The sequence below is a fragment of the Eleutherodactylus coqui genome, chromosome 1 (assembly GCF_035609145.1).
Source record: "Eleutherodactylus coqui strain aEleCoq1 chromosome 1, aEleCoq1.hap1, whole genome shotgun sequence".
Taxonomy (NCBI): Eukaryota; Metazoa; Chordata; class Amphibia; order Anura; family Eleutherodactylidae; genus Eleutherodactylus; species Eleutherodactylus coqui.
In genome coordinates this window covers 128,717,910-128,736,270 of record NC_089837.1, presented here as the reverse complement: position 1 = coordinate 128,736,270, position 18,361 = coordinate 128,717,910, and the positions used below count along the sequence as shown (strand labels likewise).

Below are 18,361 nucleotides of genomic sequence, written 5' to 3'. Positions count from 1 at the left end.
CGTCGCGGCCGGATCTTCTTTCTTCGACCCGGTGGATGTGCATGGCACGTCGGTTGTTAACGCAATCCTATGCAAGCTTCCAGCAGCGGAAATTCCGCAGGAAATCCCGCCGCGGAATTTCCGCTCGTATGCAGGCGGCCTAACTGTGTGCGATTCAGAGATAGTTGGCACCATTGTTACAGGTCACTGAGTCTGTTGGTACCATTTCCAGGCACTTAGCTAAAAGACATTCACACCCACCCACCGTCACCTCCGTTTGCAATGGTATCTTGAATGTCGAAACTGGACTGCTGTGGAGTGGAACTGGGTTGTCTTTATCGACGAATTCAGATTTAGTTTGGGCACGGACGATGGCTGTGTTTATGTCTGGAGATATGGAGGTTAGCACCTCAATCCTGCATTTGTTACTATCCCCACTGCTGGTGTCATGTCTGGGGGTCCATCACATATGATAGTCATCAACCATAGTAGGGTATGAGGGACAATGACAGCTCAGCGATATGAGACACAGACACATGTGTTGCCACTCATGGCGGCTTCCAAGAGGCATTTTCCAGGCAGGATAATGCCCGACCGCACACACAAGGGGTCACAGGAATGTCCCCACAACATTTACACACTTCCGTGACCTGTCCAGTTGCCAGATTTATGACCAATAGAACATGTATGGGACCATCCCAGTCGCCAACTTTGATAGCCTATGTGTTTGCACGATCAAGAGGCTCATTATTACAGAAAATGTGGAGCAATGTGCTGCAGGCTACCATATAGAACCTGTATACCTCCATGCCCACCAAGCTAGAGGCAGCCCAAGAGGTACTAGAACCTAACCCATCTTCAAGTGTTCGATTTTCTGCAACAAATTATTCTGTAATCTTCTAAACACTTACTTATAACAACTTTACCATCACACATATAAAGTTTAATTCAATTCTGAGAACTCTTTCTAGATGCTTGATAATTTTTTGACAATTTGTGTAATTACTAAGTTGAGAATATTTTTTTTTTAGCCCTAAAACACCTCTTTAACTGTTTGATAACTAATCACCAATTAGAAACTGAAGCACTTGAATAAACTTTAGTTCATAGACATTGTAAATTAGAGAGTCAAATATGGCAGAGAGAGACTAAACAAGAAGTTGGAGGCTAGAAGTTTTAAATTTGTCACAGAGGGCCTCCGCCATGCCTCCCCTGCTCTTGCAGCCAGCGAGGGGTCACTGTTGTGCTCATGCTTCTTTCTCTGCTCGTTCTCTGTATTTTGCCAATAGGGCTCGTGCATGCTCCCCACTTATTCCTTTTGAAAGCCAGTGTGCAATCCCTGGTCCTTTCCAAGCCTATCACCTGCACTCCTCTGCTATATTAAGCATCTTTCCCCCTAGAAGGATGCCTTAGCAATTGGCCCCATACTGTTGTTATAAAGCCCATTTGTGTGTTCCTGATTCTGACCCATGCTCATACTGGCACTCCTGACTTCTGTATTTCTTGACCTCGGGTTTGCTTGACGTCTGCCCTGTCCTATAGCCTGGATCTCGTTTGTGCCCCTATGCTGCCAGTCCTCACCCAAGCCTGTCCCACCACTACGCACCTGTGAGACCTGCAGGTACTGCGCCTTGGCTCAGTGCAATGTCAGCTGCCTCACAACTGGTTCTGTGTTTTTAACAGCCTGGGAAATCGCAGCAAAGCCAGCATCCCACTTGGAGGGGTTAAGCAAGAAAACTGTGGTTTCCTAGGTGTTACCTCAGTTAGCCCAAAGCTAAAATAGTGTGGCAAAGCGGATCCACATCCATCCATCTAACAAAATTGTAATGTCACAATATAGAAAACGGAAGCTGGACATAATAGCATATTATTTCTTGTCCTAATAATGAAAAACTAGGAGGCCCAACTGATCACCTTCAGACCCGAGTTTCAGGGTTGGTAATGAATATTGATAGAAGACTAGTACATAGAAAAAACATGCAAAGTATGACGGACATAAAAGTTGTCTACATCACGGCTTCTCAATCCCTCTCTACCGGGGCCTCACTATTCATAACATAGAGAAGCCTGGGCATTACCATTGGTCATAGTCCATGCCCAAATTTTTAAAATTACCCAAATTAGTTTTGTTTGTCTCTTGAACCCAGTAGAACACTAAAATGAGCATAAGAGATGTCTGTTATTGTAATAAACCAAACAGTTATGCAGCCAGAGAAATGCCTGTATAGCAAATAATCTCTTGTGTCAAAAATGCCTCCCAATCTGTGCCTTACCAACCCCTAGGGTGCACTTCACAGTTTGAAGACTTCGGCTCTACATTCTCCTGTATTGCACTTGCATAAAAATATTTCCCCATTCTGAGCTTAGGTATAACTACAGATGTGTCCTCCCTTAACTTCTCTTAAATTTTATTTGGGACTCCAAATTCTCAGTATACAAAACTGATACAATCTTGTGCCATCCAGTTAAAAAAAAATAAAAAAAATTATATATATATATATCACACACACACACACACACACACACACACACACACACACACACACACACACACACACATATATATATGCTAAAGGGGCTGTCCAGTTGACTACTGAGAATCTGTTAAACCAACAAAAGCAGCTGTATTTACCCATCCTCTCCCTTGTTAATTCAGAAGGCTGTGCCGCTGTTCTCCCAGTATCTGTTTAAGAACAGATACCACCTGACTGATGGAGCCAATCAGAGGTTAAATGCTGTTCTCCTGGCATCACCGCTCAGATGCTGGCAGCTATGATGTCAGGAGAATGGCAGCTGACCGCTGCAGACTCTGATTGGCTGCAGTGGTCAGGTGGTATCTGTTTCTAAAGAAACACCGGGAAGACTGTAAGGATGGAGCACCGGGTCACCGGGAGGGAGAATGGGTAAGTACTACTGCTTATTGTATTTTAACACATTTGCAGCGCTACTGAAAAAAACGTCCAGCAACCAGAGAACTTTCTAAATGTTATTTTTTATTTTAATATGGTAGTTTATGGTGACAGAGGTATCAGTCAAACATAACATTTTTTTCTTCCATCTCATGCCATAAGTTAAAGGAGGGCTGATCTGTAGGTCCATAACCTATAAAATGCAAAGCTATTACATCTGATCTATACATTCAATCCCTGCCCTACATGCAAATGAAACTGTTGTAGAAAAATCCTCCTGCGCTCTTTTACGGGGTTTTTGCAAACCAATAAGGGAAACTGTAAAGTCTCCACAATGAAGAAAGTATATTTAATTGTACAATGAGTACATAAAAAACATATGACAGATAAAAATTCTTGCAACGCGTTTCGGCACTAATATCAGTGCCTTTTTCAAGCATCGCAAGAATTTTTATCTGTCATATGTTTTTTATGTACTCATTGTACAATTAAATATACTTTCTTCATTGTGGAGACTTTACAGTTTCCCTTATTGGTTTGCAAAAACCCCGTAAAAGAGCGCAGGAGGATTTTTCTACTACAGTTTCATTTGTTTCTTTCCCCATTTGTGTGGTACAATACCCACTGGGGTTTCCCTACTGCTGCATCTCCTTTTATGAGGATTTTTGGGGATCTTGCATAAAGAAGAACATCTATAGTTCTACAGGTGACTGGGGATCATCGGTGCAAGCGGGTCATTCTCCCTGAGGTGGGGATCCCGCTTTGCACCAGGTGAGTAAAAAATCCCCTTATTCTCTATTTCGGATCCCTGTATGGTGGCGCGGATCTACACTTTGAGATGCTCTACATGCAAGGGATGGTTACCAACATGCTGTAACGCATTGCAGAAAAGTATACTGCTTTAGAATTATTAATACTACTACTACTACTTGTTAAGAATATGTTAATGATGCACTTTGAAATATCTGAAATCTTGACATATCCCAGATGATCCGCTTGCACATAAATCAGCTATATGGTATACATGTCTAAAACCTTTTGTACTGTATCACTGAAAAGTGTCACAAAAAATATACAAAGCTGGTCAGTGTTCTGCTGTCAGTCTCCATTTCATATTCAGTACCAGCTGCTGACTTGATCATTTTGCATATCTGGAGACAAAATAACCTGCTTAACTGAGCCGTTCTTAGACAAAAAAATGGCATGCAAGAAAGTAAACCAATGATCCTATTAGTTCCAGCAGACTTAAATCAGAGGCTCTACGTATGTGGTCCTTCCAGACACATCTGTCATCATCCATTTTGATTCTGTGGTAAGCAGTCTCTTTTCCTTTATATATTAGTTGAATACATTAGAATACTTTGTTGTCATCGGGCCCAAGTACATTACTCCCATTAAACCAGAACATGGCTCTGATGCTGAGGCTTCTGTGTTCTAGAAACTGTAGCAAGGAGAAACACAAACTTGCAAGAACACAATTCGATCGTTCCCCTTAGCAAATATCACATTAGGGAAAAAAACAAGCATTATGGATAAAAGTACAATACTGCACCGAACGCTTTCCTTTTTTTTTTCTCCTTTTATTGCATGAAATATATAAATGCTACATAAAAAAAACACAAGACAATTTCTAATTTCACTAATATAGTAATGTATAGTAATGTAATATCTAATAATGCATTGTTACACCGCTACTGTATAAAATGCCAGTATTCACCGTCAGCGGCCGTAAGCAGTGTGAGATTGATTCCCAGACCCTGTACTCTTCTATAATGAAGTCTCATGAACAGCTTTACTAACACCCAAGTGGATTGGCAAGTGACAGAAGCTCAGCTAAATCCTCTGTTTACACTAGAGATTAGCAGGTTAGGGCTTGAGAAGCAAACTGAGCTGTCCATGGTCAAGGGAACCTGCTCCCTGTCAGCCCGTAGGGCACAGAGACAAAGCTCGGTCCAGGTAGGAAGTGACCCATAAACCTATCCCTACCAAGGATTTATTCAAAGCCAGTCTGCCTCATAGAATCTCCATATGACCATTAACTGGCCTGCAAGGCCTGCCAGGAGGCCTAATTACAGGTCTACAGAGCCCAATAACAAAGGCTGAAGAGATTTAGTCGAGGGATGATCTGCTTTATACTGACTTGAGAGAGTCCATATAGAGGGAGTAAAATAAAGAGGTTTAGCAGAAAATTCCCCCCAGGGATGCAGCATTGTAAGCCGGGCAGGGAAACCAGCCCACTTCAGATGGGCTTAAAACATGCCACCCTCTTCAAAATTAACATTCAGCCTCGGCTTGCTTAACATCTGCTCAAACATGGGAAGTAGCTGTGATATTGTTAGCCTGAGCAGAAGAAGCTATTCTGGTATATAAATATTCGGAGATCTAAGTAAACGTGCAGTATTTTGCGGCTGAGCCTTTGACTACTCTTAAATGAACTGAAGTCTAGTGTGAATCCCCAATTAGGCCATGTTAGCTCACATGCACAGAAGTGTCAGTCTGCAGACAAAGTCATGGGAAAACATGGCAGCCACACTTCTGTTATCCCAGTTCATGAGAGTTCTTTTTTTTTTTGCTTTTAAGCTCTCTCATCGCATAGTGACCCTTTAACAGTGGTTACTCAAACTAATAATGCTCTCATATTGGAAATACCAAAATGTGAGAAAAATAGTTGCATCAAAACAAACTTCTCCTGTTTTGTTACAGTAAACTATAACATAGTAACATAGTATGTAAGGCTGGAAAAAGACATATGTTCATCCAGTTCAGCCTATTACCCTCCCAATGTTGATCCAGATGAAGGCAAAAAGAACAAGGAGGTAGAAGCCAATTTAAGGGGGGGAAAAAAATCTTTCCTGACTCCAATCAGGAAATTGGAATAAAACCCTATCTATGTTCGAAAAGTAATAGTAATGGATGAAGTTGGAAAGTAAAGAATAAAGATGATCACAAATTGTCTCCCGAAGTTTCACACACATTTCTTGCACTACATGCGGATAAGACGACATTAATATCCTTGTAAGCCAGCATCTACTCTGCAGGTATAACTGCATATACCAGAATCATCTTCATTTTTACCAAATAATCAGTTAAAAACTAATTGTAAACAAGTATACAGGGGCTGAAGATTATATGTAATGTCAAGGTAAGCAACCAGGAGCACACCATTTCTACCATTGGCTACCATTTCTACTGGTGTGACTGCTACTTTAATGTGTCAATAGCCTGGTAACATATTTACAGAAACAGGCACTTACTTCCTTAAAGGGGTTTTTACATTAAAAGAAAAAAATTCTATACTCACCTATTTCTTCCCTGTCAGTCTACTTACCACATCATCTCCTTGCTGAGCTTCTGCAGTCCCCCTGGGGTCACCTCACTGGCCGGCTTGTTATGATAGCTGCATTCCTTTCATTTTCTTCCGGCTGGACAGTGAAGGTCAGGTCCCTATGCTGTACCGTTCACTGCCTAGGAAGGAATTCTGAACCACTGCCGAAGTAGATCGGCACTCCCCCTACTGGCTGTGAGCTGTGACGTAACATACAATGGCTTACAGGAAGGAGAGGAATCAGACAGGTGGAGGCGAGGTGCCCCCCCCCCTCCACTCCCCGGACTGCAAGAGACAGGTGAAGATAGATGAGGTGAAGATCTGGTAAGTAGACTGATGGGGGAGGAATAGGTAAGTATAGATTTTTTTTTAATGACAGAACCCCTTTAACTCCACAAGACCCGTGAAGGTGTCCTATGGTAACTGACATTAGCAGAAGATCCTTTAAGACCTGCCAGCTGCAAAGTGGAGCCTCCATGGCTCAGACTTGTTTTGCCAGTTTATCCCATGGACACTCAATACGACTGAGGTTGGGAAATATGGAGGCCAATTCTCTGTCATGTTCCTCAAACCATTCCAGAACAATTTTTGCAGTGTGGCAGGTTGCATTGCCTTGCTGAAAGAGACCACGGCCATTAGGATGTGTGTCAAACTAACATCCACAAGAATGAGGGTCCCAAAGTTTTCCAACAGCACATTACCCAGAGTATCACATTCTCTCGGTCAGATTGCCTTCTTCTCATAGTATATCTGGTTGCCATCTCTTTCCTGAGGAAGCAGCACACACGAACATGGCTGCCCGCATGATGTAAAAGTCCATGTCCCCTTTTTCTATTGTATCATGGTCCGGTTCTAATGCTCACATGACATGTCCAGTGTAGACACTTTCGGAGGTCGACTGGGGTCAGCATGGGAACTCTGAGAGGTCTGCAGCTCCATACGTATGAAGCAGTAATGCAATGCGTGTTCTGACACCTTTCCATCACAGCCAGCATGAACCTTTTTAGAAATCTGTGCTAGATAGCTTTTTTGTGAGATTAGACCAGACGGACTAGCCTTTATTCCCCACACGTGTCAATGAGCATTCTGGGTGCTCATGACCCTCCTGTCATTAGTCCATTGATTGTCCTTTCTTGGACCACTTCTGGTAGGTGCTATCCACAACATACTGGGAAGACACCACAAGACGTGATGTTTTGGATATGCTCTGACCCAGTCATCTAGCCATCACAACTTAGCTCTTGTAAAAGTTGCTCAGACCTTTACCTGTGCCCATTTTCCTGCTTCCAACACATCAATATCAAGAACTGATTGTTCACTTGCGTTCTAATATATCCCACACAAGTACTACTGTACTGTAGAACATATATGCATGCACAAACATTTAGTTTGCTGAATATACATGTCCATGTACGTCCGCATACACAGTGTAAAATCTTGCTAAATAAATGTACAGCTTCAACTTCAGACTGTTTTTAAGCATTAAGGTGTCAAAATATTTTCAAACATTGCTTAAAATCCAAAGCACTAAGGCCAAAATGATATATATCTCATTGTATTTTTAATACATTTCAAGGTGTTAAATTAGAGAAATCAGGGGTGACAGCTATGTGGAGAATAAACAAATTGTTCTTTTTGAGGGCTGGGCTGTCACATCTATTTTATAATTATACGCTTCAAAAGCATATTAAAGATATGGAGAATAATGCATATATTTGAAACAGAGGAATATAACGCTATTTGGAAACTTTATTGGAAAAGATGGGAATATTTTCTAGAGCTACCAATACACAATCTCACTTTAACAGGGATTAAAAAATATATATAAAATTGGTATATTCAACTATAATAAACTAATGTTTTAAGGTATGAAGGAAGTAAATGGAGGAAGAGACTAGAATGTTAGTCAAGAGATAATAGCAAATTATCTATTTGCATTTTTTGTACATTACAATAACATGGAACGTGGTTTAACTGAAAAACTCTACATTAAGGGTAGCACTATATGATAATTTAATTAGCAATTTGTGGTTCTTCACGTACTAAGGATTGATCTACCAACACAGACTACAGAGTAACCCCATCAGACCTCTGACCATATAATGTGAAAAAGAGCCAGCTTTGACCAGGTAGATGGCATTATAATGCAAAGAAAAGGACAACCTTGCATATCGGCTGATGTGAGCAGCATGGAACCCCATTGCACACTATGGGCAGCATAATGCAGTGGGGGATGCTGTATCTTAGACCAATCATGATCTTCACATTCAGAAGTCATTTGTAAATTATATTTTTATGTGATGTACAGCCCCATTAAATAGCACTGCAGTCATATTCTGGATCTGTGTTATACAAAACACTTATATTAATAAGGCCTTAGTAAATTATGGCATAGATGCTACAAATACCTAAAGTTTCAATTAGAAGTAAAAAAGGAAGCAAGTAAGCATCAGTTTCAATAATAATATTACCATTAATAACAGGTTCTGAAAATGTAATAAAAGGTATATGAAAATTCAATATAAAGTAAATACAAATGTAATTACATAAAACATTGATTTAACCATGGCTATAAGTAAAGTAATTGGAAGAGACTGTTTTTTTGAAGACTTTAACAGCGGACTTTAAAAGGGTTGTCTCCTGACAGGTTTTACTAGCAGACACCCCAGCAGCGGCTCACCCAGAATCTGTTATGTCCGCTGGCAGTCCTACTAAAGCATGCATGGCCACCCGCTACCATATTCTTTAGGATGAGCAGTGGCTGGGGTGTCTGCATGATAGGTAAAACCTGTTCTCAGACAATCCCTTTAAAATGTGGAGAATGTGTTTTTAAAGGTTATATCATTGTATGTGTTTTAAATAAGTGTAACTTGAAATAGTGAACCCTATTCAATATATTCTATGTATATTGCATCTATGATGAAATCATAATCCATATACAATGCATGTTCAAGATTTGACAATGCTAACCCATTATAGAGCACTAGCCACTAAGCCTTTCCCATTATCATTTTAACCCTTTCCAATCCAATTTGTATCCTGGTTTTCATACAATGGCGCTATATGCTGGCATGAGGTGACACGTTGGATAGGCTTCGACAGCAGAGAGGCTGGCAATATACAGTAAGAGAACCCCGACAAGCATCTTGCAACATCGAAGCTGTACAGCCTTAAATCATAATGTCTTTAGACGTCAGACAGTGGATTAGAAAGGGTTAACAATCCTATCTACGTATTTCTTAGTTATTGTACATACTTCTGTATTCCAACAGACGCAACTGGATAGAACTGCCACTATGGCAACACAGCCTTTTCAGACTCTGAACTGTTTTTCATTATGAGGCAATGTATCTAGGCAGGGAAAGTAGTGCCAACCTCTGTGGAAGCTGACCAGATTGAGTGTCACTTAAAAGGGTTCAACCAGAATTGACTTTTATGACCTAACCATAGGATAGGTGATAATAGTGTGATCGGTGAAGTCTCATCAATGAGACCCTCACAGATCCTGAGAAAGGGGAACCTGTGTCCCCCTTCTCTTCACTGCAGGTTCACTGCCCCCACCACGCAATGAGGAGGAGATGGAATGGGGTGCCATTTGCACATGTATGGTGCTGCTCCATTCACTTTCAGTGGTACTGCCAGATATAGCGTGGTGCTTGTACTCTGCTATTCTGTTAGCCACATTGAAGCAAACTGACTGCGCCACACACGTGGTAGGCTCCATTCAATCACCACATCACTGAGCGTGGGTGCAGCAAACTGATAGGACTGATAGTACAGTCTGTTATGCACTGTTATGTACTGTCTAATAGTACAGTCTGTGATGACATTGGCCTTCACAAGCCACTGTACATGGCAGACCCAGAGGTCATGATTTGACTTCTCGTTGCCATGGCAACCATTGACACCCCATGATTAGATCACGGACGTTCCGGTGGGAGAAGGAGGCAGCCCTTTCCCTGTCAAAACTATAAAGTTGCCATTGTCATGAGGAGAGTAACATGGGACCTCTGTTCTCAAGATTGGTGGGGGTCATGTGGATAGGAAAAAATAATAATAATTTTATATATATATCTATATATATATCTTTTTCTTATAATGACTGAAGTGAATATCAGCAAAGCAGTTCTACATTACCTATCAGGTCAGACCTGCTGCAGACAATAGATACAAATAATGAAAATAGTCTGCTGCCCCCCCAACAGGAACCTAAGCTGAGTTACTTACTCATTCAAGTTATGAAAAAGGATCACCCACTTTTTGGGGGGATTTTTGTGTATATTTCAGCCTACGTAATTGCTATGCCAAAAGGAATGCAAATAATTGTTACTTTCTGTTGTCATTGTTCTTGCAAATGAGTTTCTTTTCTCTTTAAAATAATGATACAAATAGACTTTACAGCAGTGCCAGTGCATAATACAGCCTTATAATGAGGTGTGTTACAGAATGTAGTTTCTGCTCGGTAATTATTTCAGGCTCACAAATGTAAACCTTCATCTACCATCACTCACCAGCAGCTTGGAGAACCATCTGCAGCGTTGCTTTGGCCTGTTCAGCAGGAGACTAAAAACAAAGACAAAAAGCATATTTACCATACATTATGGTACTAATCAAAGGCATAGTGTTTTATAAAGAAGACACAGCACTGAGATAGACCAAAACATCCATAAATGAACATATCCCTCCTAATTTCTATGCAATATCCACTATTTGAAAAGTCATTCACTGCTAGGCAACCTCCCTATTTTGTAGCCCCAACCTATGCTGCCACTATTGCATTTAATTGTTAGGAAGCTCGTACTTCTATCCAATGTAAATTACTGCACGCCTCTCTTACTAGTATTTAGCTGTTAAAAGAAAGGTAATAAATCAAGCAGAATAAAGGTAGAATATGGTCGCATCTTAATTGCATTATTTATTTAGGCAATTTTGTACCTTTGAAACTAAAAAGTTCTAATTTTGCAAATTAGGAAACATTTTGTGTAACTCCAAAGTCTTTGAAAGAGTAACATTTTCTTAATAGTGGCAGCAGAACTATTCTTATTATAGCAAAATTATAATTATGTTACACTTATTCATAATAAAAACATTGCATACCTTCTATTAACCCTTTAGAGATGGTCATTACGCCTTTTTACTGACCACACTAATGAGTGTTTAACCTGCACATACATCTTTTTATGGCGGAGATTTAGCTGACTGCCAGGCTCCTGCTCTAATGAAGAGACACCTCACATCCTGGCAGTTTAATTTCTTGTATGCCACAATCGATTGCAACTGCAGCATTTAAGCAGCTATCAGGGGGATCTTTCTGTCACCCATTGCAGTGTAATTGCAAGGTGCCAACGGGTTCCCATGACAGCCAGAAGCCTGATAATAGCCTTCATGTCTGCCATTTACCACACTTCCAGTTTAACAGGCTACCGTCATAGGCTTAGTAATATGCATTACATAAGTAATGCAGTGTACTATTTTAGCACTCGAACTATCGCATCTTCAAGTCCCCTTAAGGAACTAAAATACTGTTAAAAAATGTTCCATAAAGTTTAAAGAAAAGGAAATATGCCTTTTTCCACACAAATAAAATATTTTTAAATGGATAAAATACCAAACAAAATATTAAAAAACTAACACATAATAGGTATTACCGGGTTTGTAATGACCCGGGCAATGAAAACATTTTGCTGTTTATCGTACATGGTAAATGCCGTAAAAATAATTTTTAAAAGCTAATGCCAGAATTGCTATTCTTCTTTTGTTCGCCTCCCAAAAAAACGCAATAAAAAAGCAATCTAAAAGATACATGTACCTCAAAATAGTACCAATAAAATCTGCAACTCTTACAAAAAACAAGACCTCACAAAGCTGCGTTGCCATAAAAATTTAAGTGTTATAGATCTTGCAATACGGCGATGCAGATTCAATTGTTTTTCCTAAAAATGTGTTTTTATACAGCAAAAGAGCAAACAATAAAAAAAACTATATAAACTTGGTATCGTAGTAAAACGTGCTGATTCAGATAAAAAACAAAATAAGTGTATTTTTACAAATGTGAACGCCGTAGAAACAAAACCCAAAAACAATGGCAAACTTTCTGAGGGGTCTTTGATCTCCTTCCAAAAAAATGTGCTAAAAGTTCTACAACACATAACATATCCCCCAGAGTGGTCCCATGAAAATATACAATTTGTCCCACAAAAACAAGTCCACATATAGCTGTGTGAACAAGTTATGGCTCTCGAAATCATTTGGTCCTTAAAGCAAAAAATAGGTCACTAAGGGGTTAAACTAAAAAAATGGGCAAAAAAAAAAAGAACAGCTGTACTATAGGACATTATTTGTTAGAAATAATTTTTTGGATACATCCCGAAATAGTGTTACTTGCTAATGTGAACTTTCTACTAATGTTGCACTGTGCACACATCATTAAAATGGATCAGCATAATGAACTGCACCTATCAGCAGAGATCATATAAAACTAAAACAACTGTAGTAAAACTTTTATAATTCAGATAAAGTAGAATTCTCAAGGAACATTGATTACTAAGTGCCAGTCTAAGCTTTCCTTCAGTGTCTATCTATATATATCTATATGTGTATCTATCTATATGTGTATCTATCTATCTATCTATCTATCTATCTATCTATAACCCTTGAGTCTATAAGGCTAGCCCATTATAGTCATTAGCTAACTCTCCAGCCTCTGAAAAAGGGAAGAGCTGTGGGGCAGAGGTTTCCTAGCACTGGTGGCATTTCATTGTATTACTGGTTAAGGTCAGAGCAGTCATTGGAAGCATATCCTTGCAAATACCTCTATGGCTGTAGAAATGAAAGACTTGGCGATTTTCAGCTCTAAAACATGTCATTAAAAGGAATACAAATAGCCTTCGTATAAATGAAACAGGTTTATGGTTGTGTACTTCCACCAATGTGATGCTGCACTGGATATGAAGAAAAGCTGGTGAACACAATGACGCTGAAATAATGTTTAAAAAACAAATTTGCTTTAGCCTTGAGATGCCTTTGAAATATTGCAAAGTCCGTGAGCCGTTCAAGAAGTCTTATGTTATAAAAGCTCCAGAAAATATTATATCTTTTTACATAAATATATATATTGCCATCCACATATAAACCATGTTACAGTTGAACTTCAAAAGCCAATGGCACGATATGATAGTACATGTTCCTCATTTGTGTAAAATACTGCCAGCAGAACGGACCTTTTTTTTTCTGGCTTTAATCTAAAGCTTATCTTGGTCTATGGTATTGGAAATGTTAAAGCGGTTAACCAAACATGAAATGTTATATTAAACGGAGACCGCGATATAAACAAATAAAAGTACGTAATATTAAAACTCTAACATGGTACAACAAAAAATGCAACATACCTGACAAAGCATAAAGGGAACGTCTGGAATTAGGTGACGGGCTAAATATATGCCCCCTTCCAGATGTCGGCTATTATTGCATATTTGTCACAATGATTTCTAGTTTCAAAACAAGTTTTATTAGCCAAAAGGAGACAATGGCACAGATGATGAAATATCAGAGCAATAATTGGACCTCACGTACACCTTGTGTGATTGACTTTACATAGAAGCAGACTGAGGGTTTTTTTTGTTGATCTGGTAAGAATCCAACACAGAAAATATAGTAAAACCGCTTCATCGTTTCCTTTAAAGGAGAACACCGTGTCGTACAAGGCAATATACAGCAATACAAAGTGTCTACATGTTCTATGCGCACAATGCATGAGGCCTAACGATTCACGCTCATTGCAATATTATGGTTCCATTTTGGAAGTAGTCATAATAGAGCTGCCACTAATGTGCCTCAGTATATACCCAATTTTATCATGAAATGTTGCATTAGATTACGGTATATATATTCAGCACTGAGAGGAGTATACACAAGTCCTTACTAAGCCCTATAGCTTGCATGAGCGCTAAGAGTGCATCTCAAAATGTACTTTTTATTGCAATTTACACAATCGTACTGAAATTGTGATAATGGTTATTATTAAAAATAACATGATTTTGAAAAGCAAGGCAAAATAGTCAACAAAAATTTCTCATGGAAATACATTCTAAAGCCAATTTTACAGCAAGTACTGCCTCAAGTGTGGGTTTCATTCGCATTAATAGCAACATAGGTCCTTAAAGAAAAATGTCTTCTAGTACCATCCATTCAAACATAAGCAAGATCTAGAACGCAGGCCAAAAAAGTGGGTTAAAAAATTCTACTGGGGAAATAAAATATTGACTACTGGATGGCTCAATAATGTGGAAGGGTGAATTAGATTTATTGAAAAATTGGTCAATCTGTGAAAGCATTATTTAACTTCAACAGGTGCCATGTAATCTTACATTTACTATAGGGAAGACAACGCAGGTATCAGAAGCTTGCCCTAATGACGGCTGATTGTAGAGGGTTCTAGCAGTTACAACCACCAGTAATCAGCTCACTAGGAAGCAGCAAATTACAAAGAGGATGTCTACAGGGCACAACCCTTTTAACTGCATCCATTTGCCTACAATTAGGGCATCATGAAACTGCTGTAGTATGAAGATGAAAATCTTGTTGTAGAGAGAGCTCTCTATACTTTTTCCAATTACTGGGCCAATTCTTCACATCATATTGGTAAACAGGCTGTTTACTGGTTATATTCAATTTTTTCCTAAATACAATTCAATCACTCATATACATACACTCATTGTCAAAAGAAATCAAGTACCTAGAAGGAGTTGTCGGAATCGAATCAGCCTTTGTGTGCGATTCTAACATTGATTAGTTAGTGATTGAAATATCAAAAGGATAACATATTGCAGAAAACTGAACATTTGAAGAGCGGCTCTAGTACCCTGTTGGTCCGCCTCTAGCTTGGATGCAAGATGTGATACTGCCAGGCATGGAGGCTCTAGTACCCTGTTGGTCCGCCTCTAGCTTGGATGCAAGATGTGATACTGCCAGGCATGGAGGCTCTAGTACCCTGTTGGGCTGCCTCTAGCTTGGATGCAAGATGTGATGTGGGCGAGCATGGAGACATACTGGTTCTGTATGCTATCTTGAGGCACCAGTGGAGGCAGTGTGCTGCTCACAGCAAAAGCAAGATTGAAGTGCTTCCATGTAGGTCTTCAGACACTAACAGAGCTGTCGTCAGTGCCCAAACTAAACCTATATTCATTGCTAAAGACAAACCGGTTTCACTCCATAGCAGTCCAGTTTCACAATTTATAACACCACTGCAAAAAGCGGCAACGGTGGGTGTGAAAGGTAGTACATATTTAATGGGCTCTGTGAGACCAAATGTCCTTCAGCCAAGTGCCTGGAAATGGTTCCGACCGGGAACCTGTAATGATGGTGCCACTTCTGAGTCTGGATGGCGAACGATGAAACAGATGGAGCTGCTTGTGCTTGATGGACAATCAGATACTCCTGTGTTCTGATGGTCTGTTGAGGGTGTCCTGAGCCCGGTCGCATTGTGTGTGTATCCTCATGCCTGCACTGGTCCCAACTCCTAACAGTCTGGTCAGAATGGCCTAGGGAGTGGGCAATTCATCAATACAACCATCCAGCTTCTCATATCCCAATTATGAGCTTTCTCTCAAACTCTGGTAATTGGGTGAAATCGCTTTGCTTGCATCGTAGAAGCATGTCTAGTGGTCAACAAGCTCTACACAATCAGAAGAAGAGGCCACTACACACAAGTAGCCTTTGAGAGCCGTTTTATAGGCCAAAGGTACAACCACTTTTAGGGCCTCAGGTGTCAAGACGGTTATGTAATCGCACAACTCTGAACATTTGCATATCTGCCTGAGATGCAAAACTCGGCATGCTGTTACAACTCCTTAGAGGTGCTTTATTTATTTTTTTATTTATTTAATTTTTATTTATTTACTTTTTTTTACAAAGAGTGTACTTAACCCCACATTTCCATCACTCATACTTGTACACATGCTCTCATTTTTTTTGTGATTATGTTTTCCTTTCCTCAGCCAAGAATTCAAAGGCAAAATTAAACATATAATTTAGCCCATTAATTTCCCATATGCCTTTTTGTTATCCCTTTAACTTTAGTGCAGCTATTACCCTAGAGCTTTAGGGTAATGGCTGCACAAAGAACAAAATCGCCTTAAAGGGGTTGTCCCGCGCCGAAACAGGTTTTTTTTTCAATAGCCCCCCTGTTCGGCGCGAGACAAACCCGATGCAGGGGTTTAAAAAAAAAAAAACGGATAGTACTTACCCGAATCCCCGCGCTCCGGTGACTTCTTACTTACCTTGCGAAGATGGCCGCCGGGATCTTCACCCACGGTGGACCGCAGGTGTTCTCCCATGGTGCACCGTGGGCTCTGTGCGTTCCATTGCCGATTCCAGCCTCCTGATTGGCTGGAATCGGCACACGTGACGGGGCGGAGCTACAAGGAGCAGCTCTCCGGCACGAGCGGCCCCATTCAGAAGGGAGAAGTCTGGACTGCGCAAGCGCGTCTAATCGGGCGATTAGACGCTGAAATTAGATGGCACCATGGAGACGAGGACGCTAGCAACGGAACAGGTAAGTGAATAACTTCTGTATGGCTCATAATTAATGCACGATGTATATTACAAAATGCATTAATATGGCCATACAGAAGTGTATAACCCCACTTGCTTTCGCGGGACAACCCCTTTAAGTTTAAAGTCTGTCTGTAAGAAAGTAATCCAATACCTTGTATTTATTGGTATGCATACTTATTTTTGGAAGCTGGCTTTAAAATGTATTTGGGTGCCAGTACTTTGTGTAGTACACTTATAAGGTACAAGACAATCCACTGGATCTAATGGGATGGACATCATTAATAGGCTGTGAGCCTGCATGGTGCACTACACGTATCTTAGTGACTGGCGCCCTTTCAATACCTTAGTTATGTGCAAGTATAATACTTATTAGCCAAATCCCCCCCACCCCACAGTATGCAGTAGGTGAGTGGTTGCTAATCCCATGCAAACTGTTCCACACTTTGCCTGTCCCGCATGCTTCTGGTAAGTGGTGTCTGTACCTGCCCTTGCATTTATGTGTCTGTATATCAGTAAGTATGGCCAACTTCTCTTATTTTTTTAAATTGGTTGGCCTTTTTTTGTGATCCATAGAAGTAGTAAACTAAAAATTAAAAAAATACTACTATGGATATATTGAAAAAAAGTGTATATAGATAAAGTGAATATAAATAAAGCCCTATCAGACAAAAACAACACAATACAAAAAATACTGAAATAACCTAATCAATAAAGTGATAGTAGTTAATAGTAGTGTTATCATTTGCAGAGAAGGCAAAAAAAAGGCAGGCATGATGTTTCACTAGACTTGTTCCCCATTTGGTGGCTTACTTGGGGCCACGGTTACATAAACGAGAAGTCCCAAGTGTTGTGTCACACATAAAATACCATTCTACAGTAAGAAGCAGCATGCACCTTCATTGCTAGTTGCTTCAACCAGGTATCAGATTTGTGTGGGGGAAAATTACAGTAAAGCTGGAAAACACAATTTAAGAAGCTACAAACCTCAGCGATTTAATAAAATCAGTTCTATCTGCACATCGCATGCAGTTTCACAAAATCTTTAACATGGTACAAGGGTCACCGAGTGTGTAAAATAAAATCCAATAGAAGGGATATAAATTCTATTTCATATATAAAAATACACCAGAGGCAAATCCTGTTCAGTGGAAATGATTACCCTGTTAAAATGCCACATATATTTTACATATGCGCACACAAATCCCATAGATCGTTCTATTGTGAAAACCAAAAGTCATGTCACAGATTTGCATATACTCCTAAATGATTAAAACAGTGCTCACACAAACTGCCAAGAGACATGGAAAAAGTTATATGATGCATGTGATGCTCAGTAATACCCTGTTTCCCCAAAAATAAGACGCGTCATATTAATTTTTGCTTCGTCTTATTTTCAGAGGGTGTCTTATTTCGCCGCGGCAAATCCGTCTGTGGCCGCTAATCCCTCAATTGGCAAGCTTTGTGGACGAAATTTCTCAGATATCTCGTCCACATGGGGCAGCAAATCTGTCACGGCAAAGCTGGGAGAAGCCGGTGTTGTGGTGCGGATTCACCGGCCACAGAAACGGAAAAGCGTGCAGCCAGGTCACTTCGA

At 40.0% G+C, this 18,361-nt stretch overlaps 1 protein-coding gene across 2 annotated transcripts in view; it reads right to left on the bottom strand.

Moving 5' to 3' along the window:
* Positions 1 to 18,361, bottom strand: part of RSRC1 (arginine and serine rich coiled-coil 1) — a 300,880-nt gene that overhangs the window by 140,947 nt on the left and 141,572 nt on the right. For both annotated transcript variants that reach the window (XM_066600346.1, XM_066600354.1), the window contains exon 6: positions 10,725 to 10,776. In XM_066600346.1, coding sequence (XP_066456443.1) covers positions 10,725 to 10,776 — 52 coding nt within the window. The remainder of the gene's footprint in view (positions 1 to 10,724; positions 10,777 to 18,361) is intronic.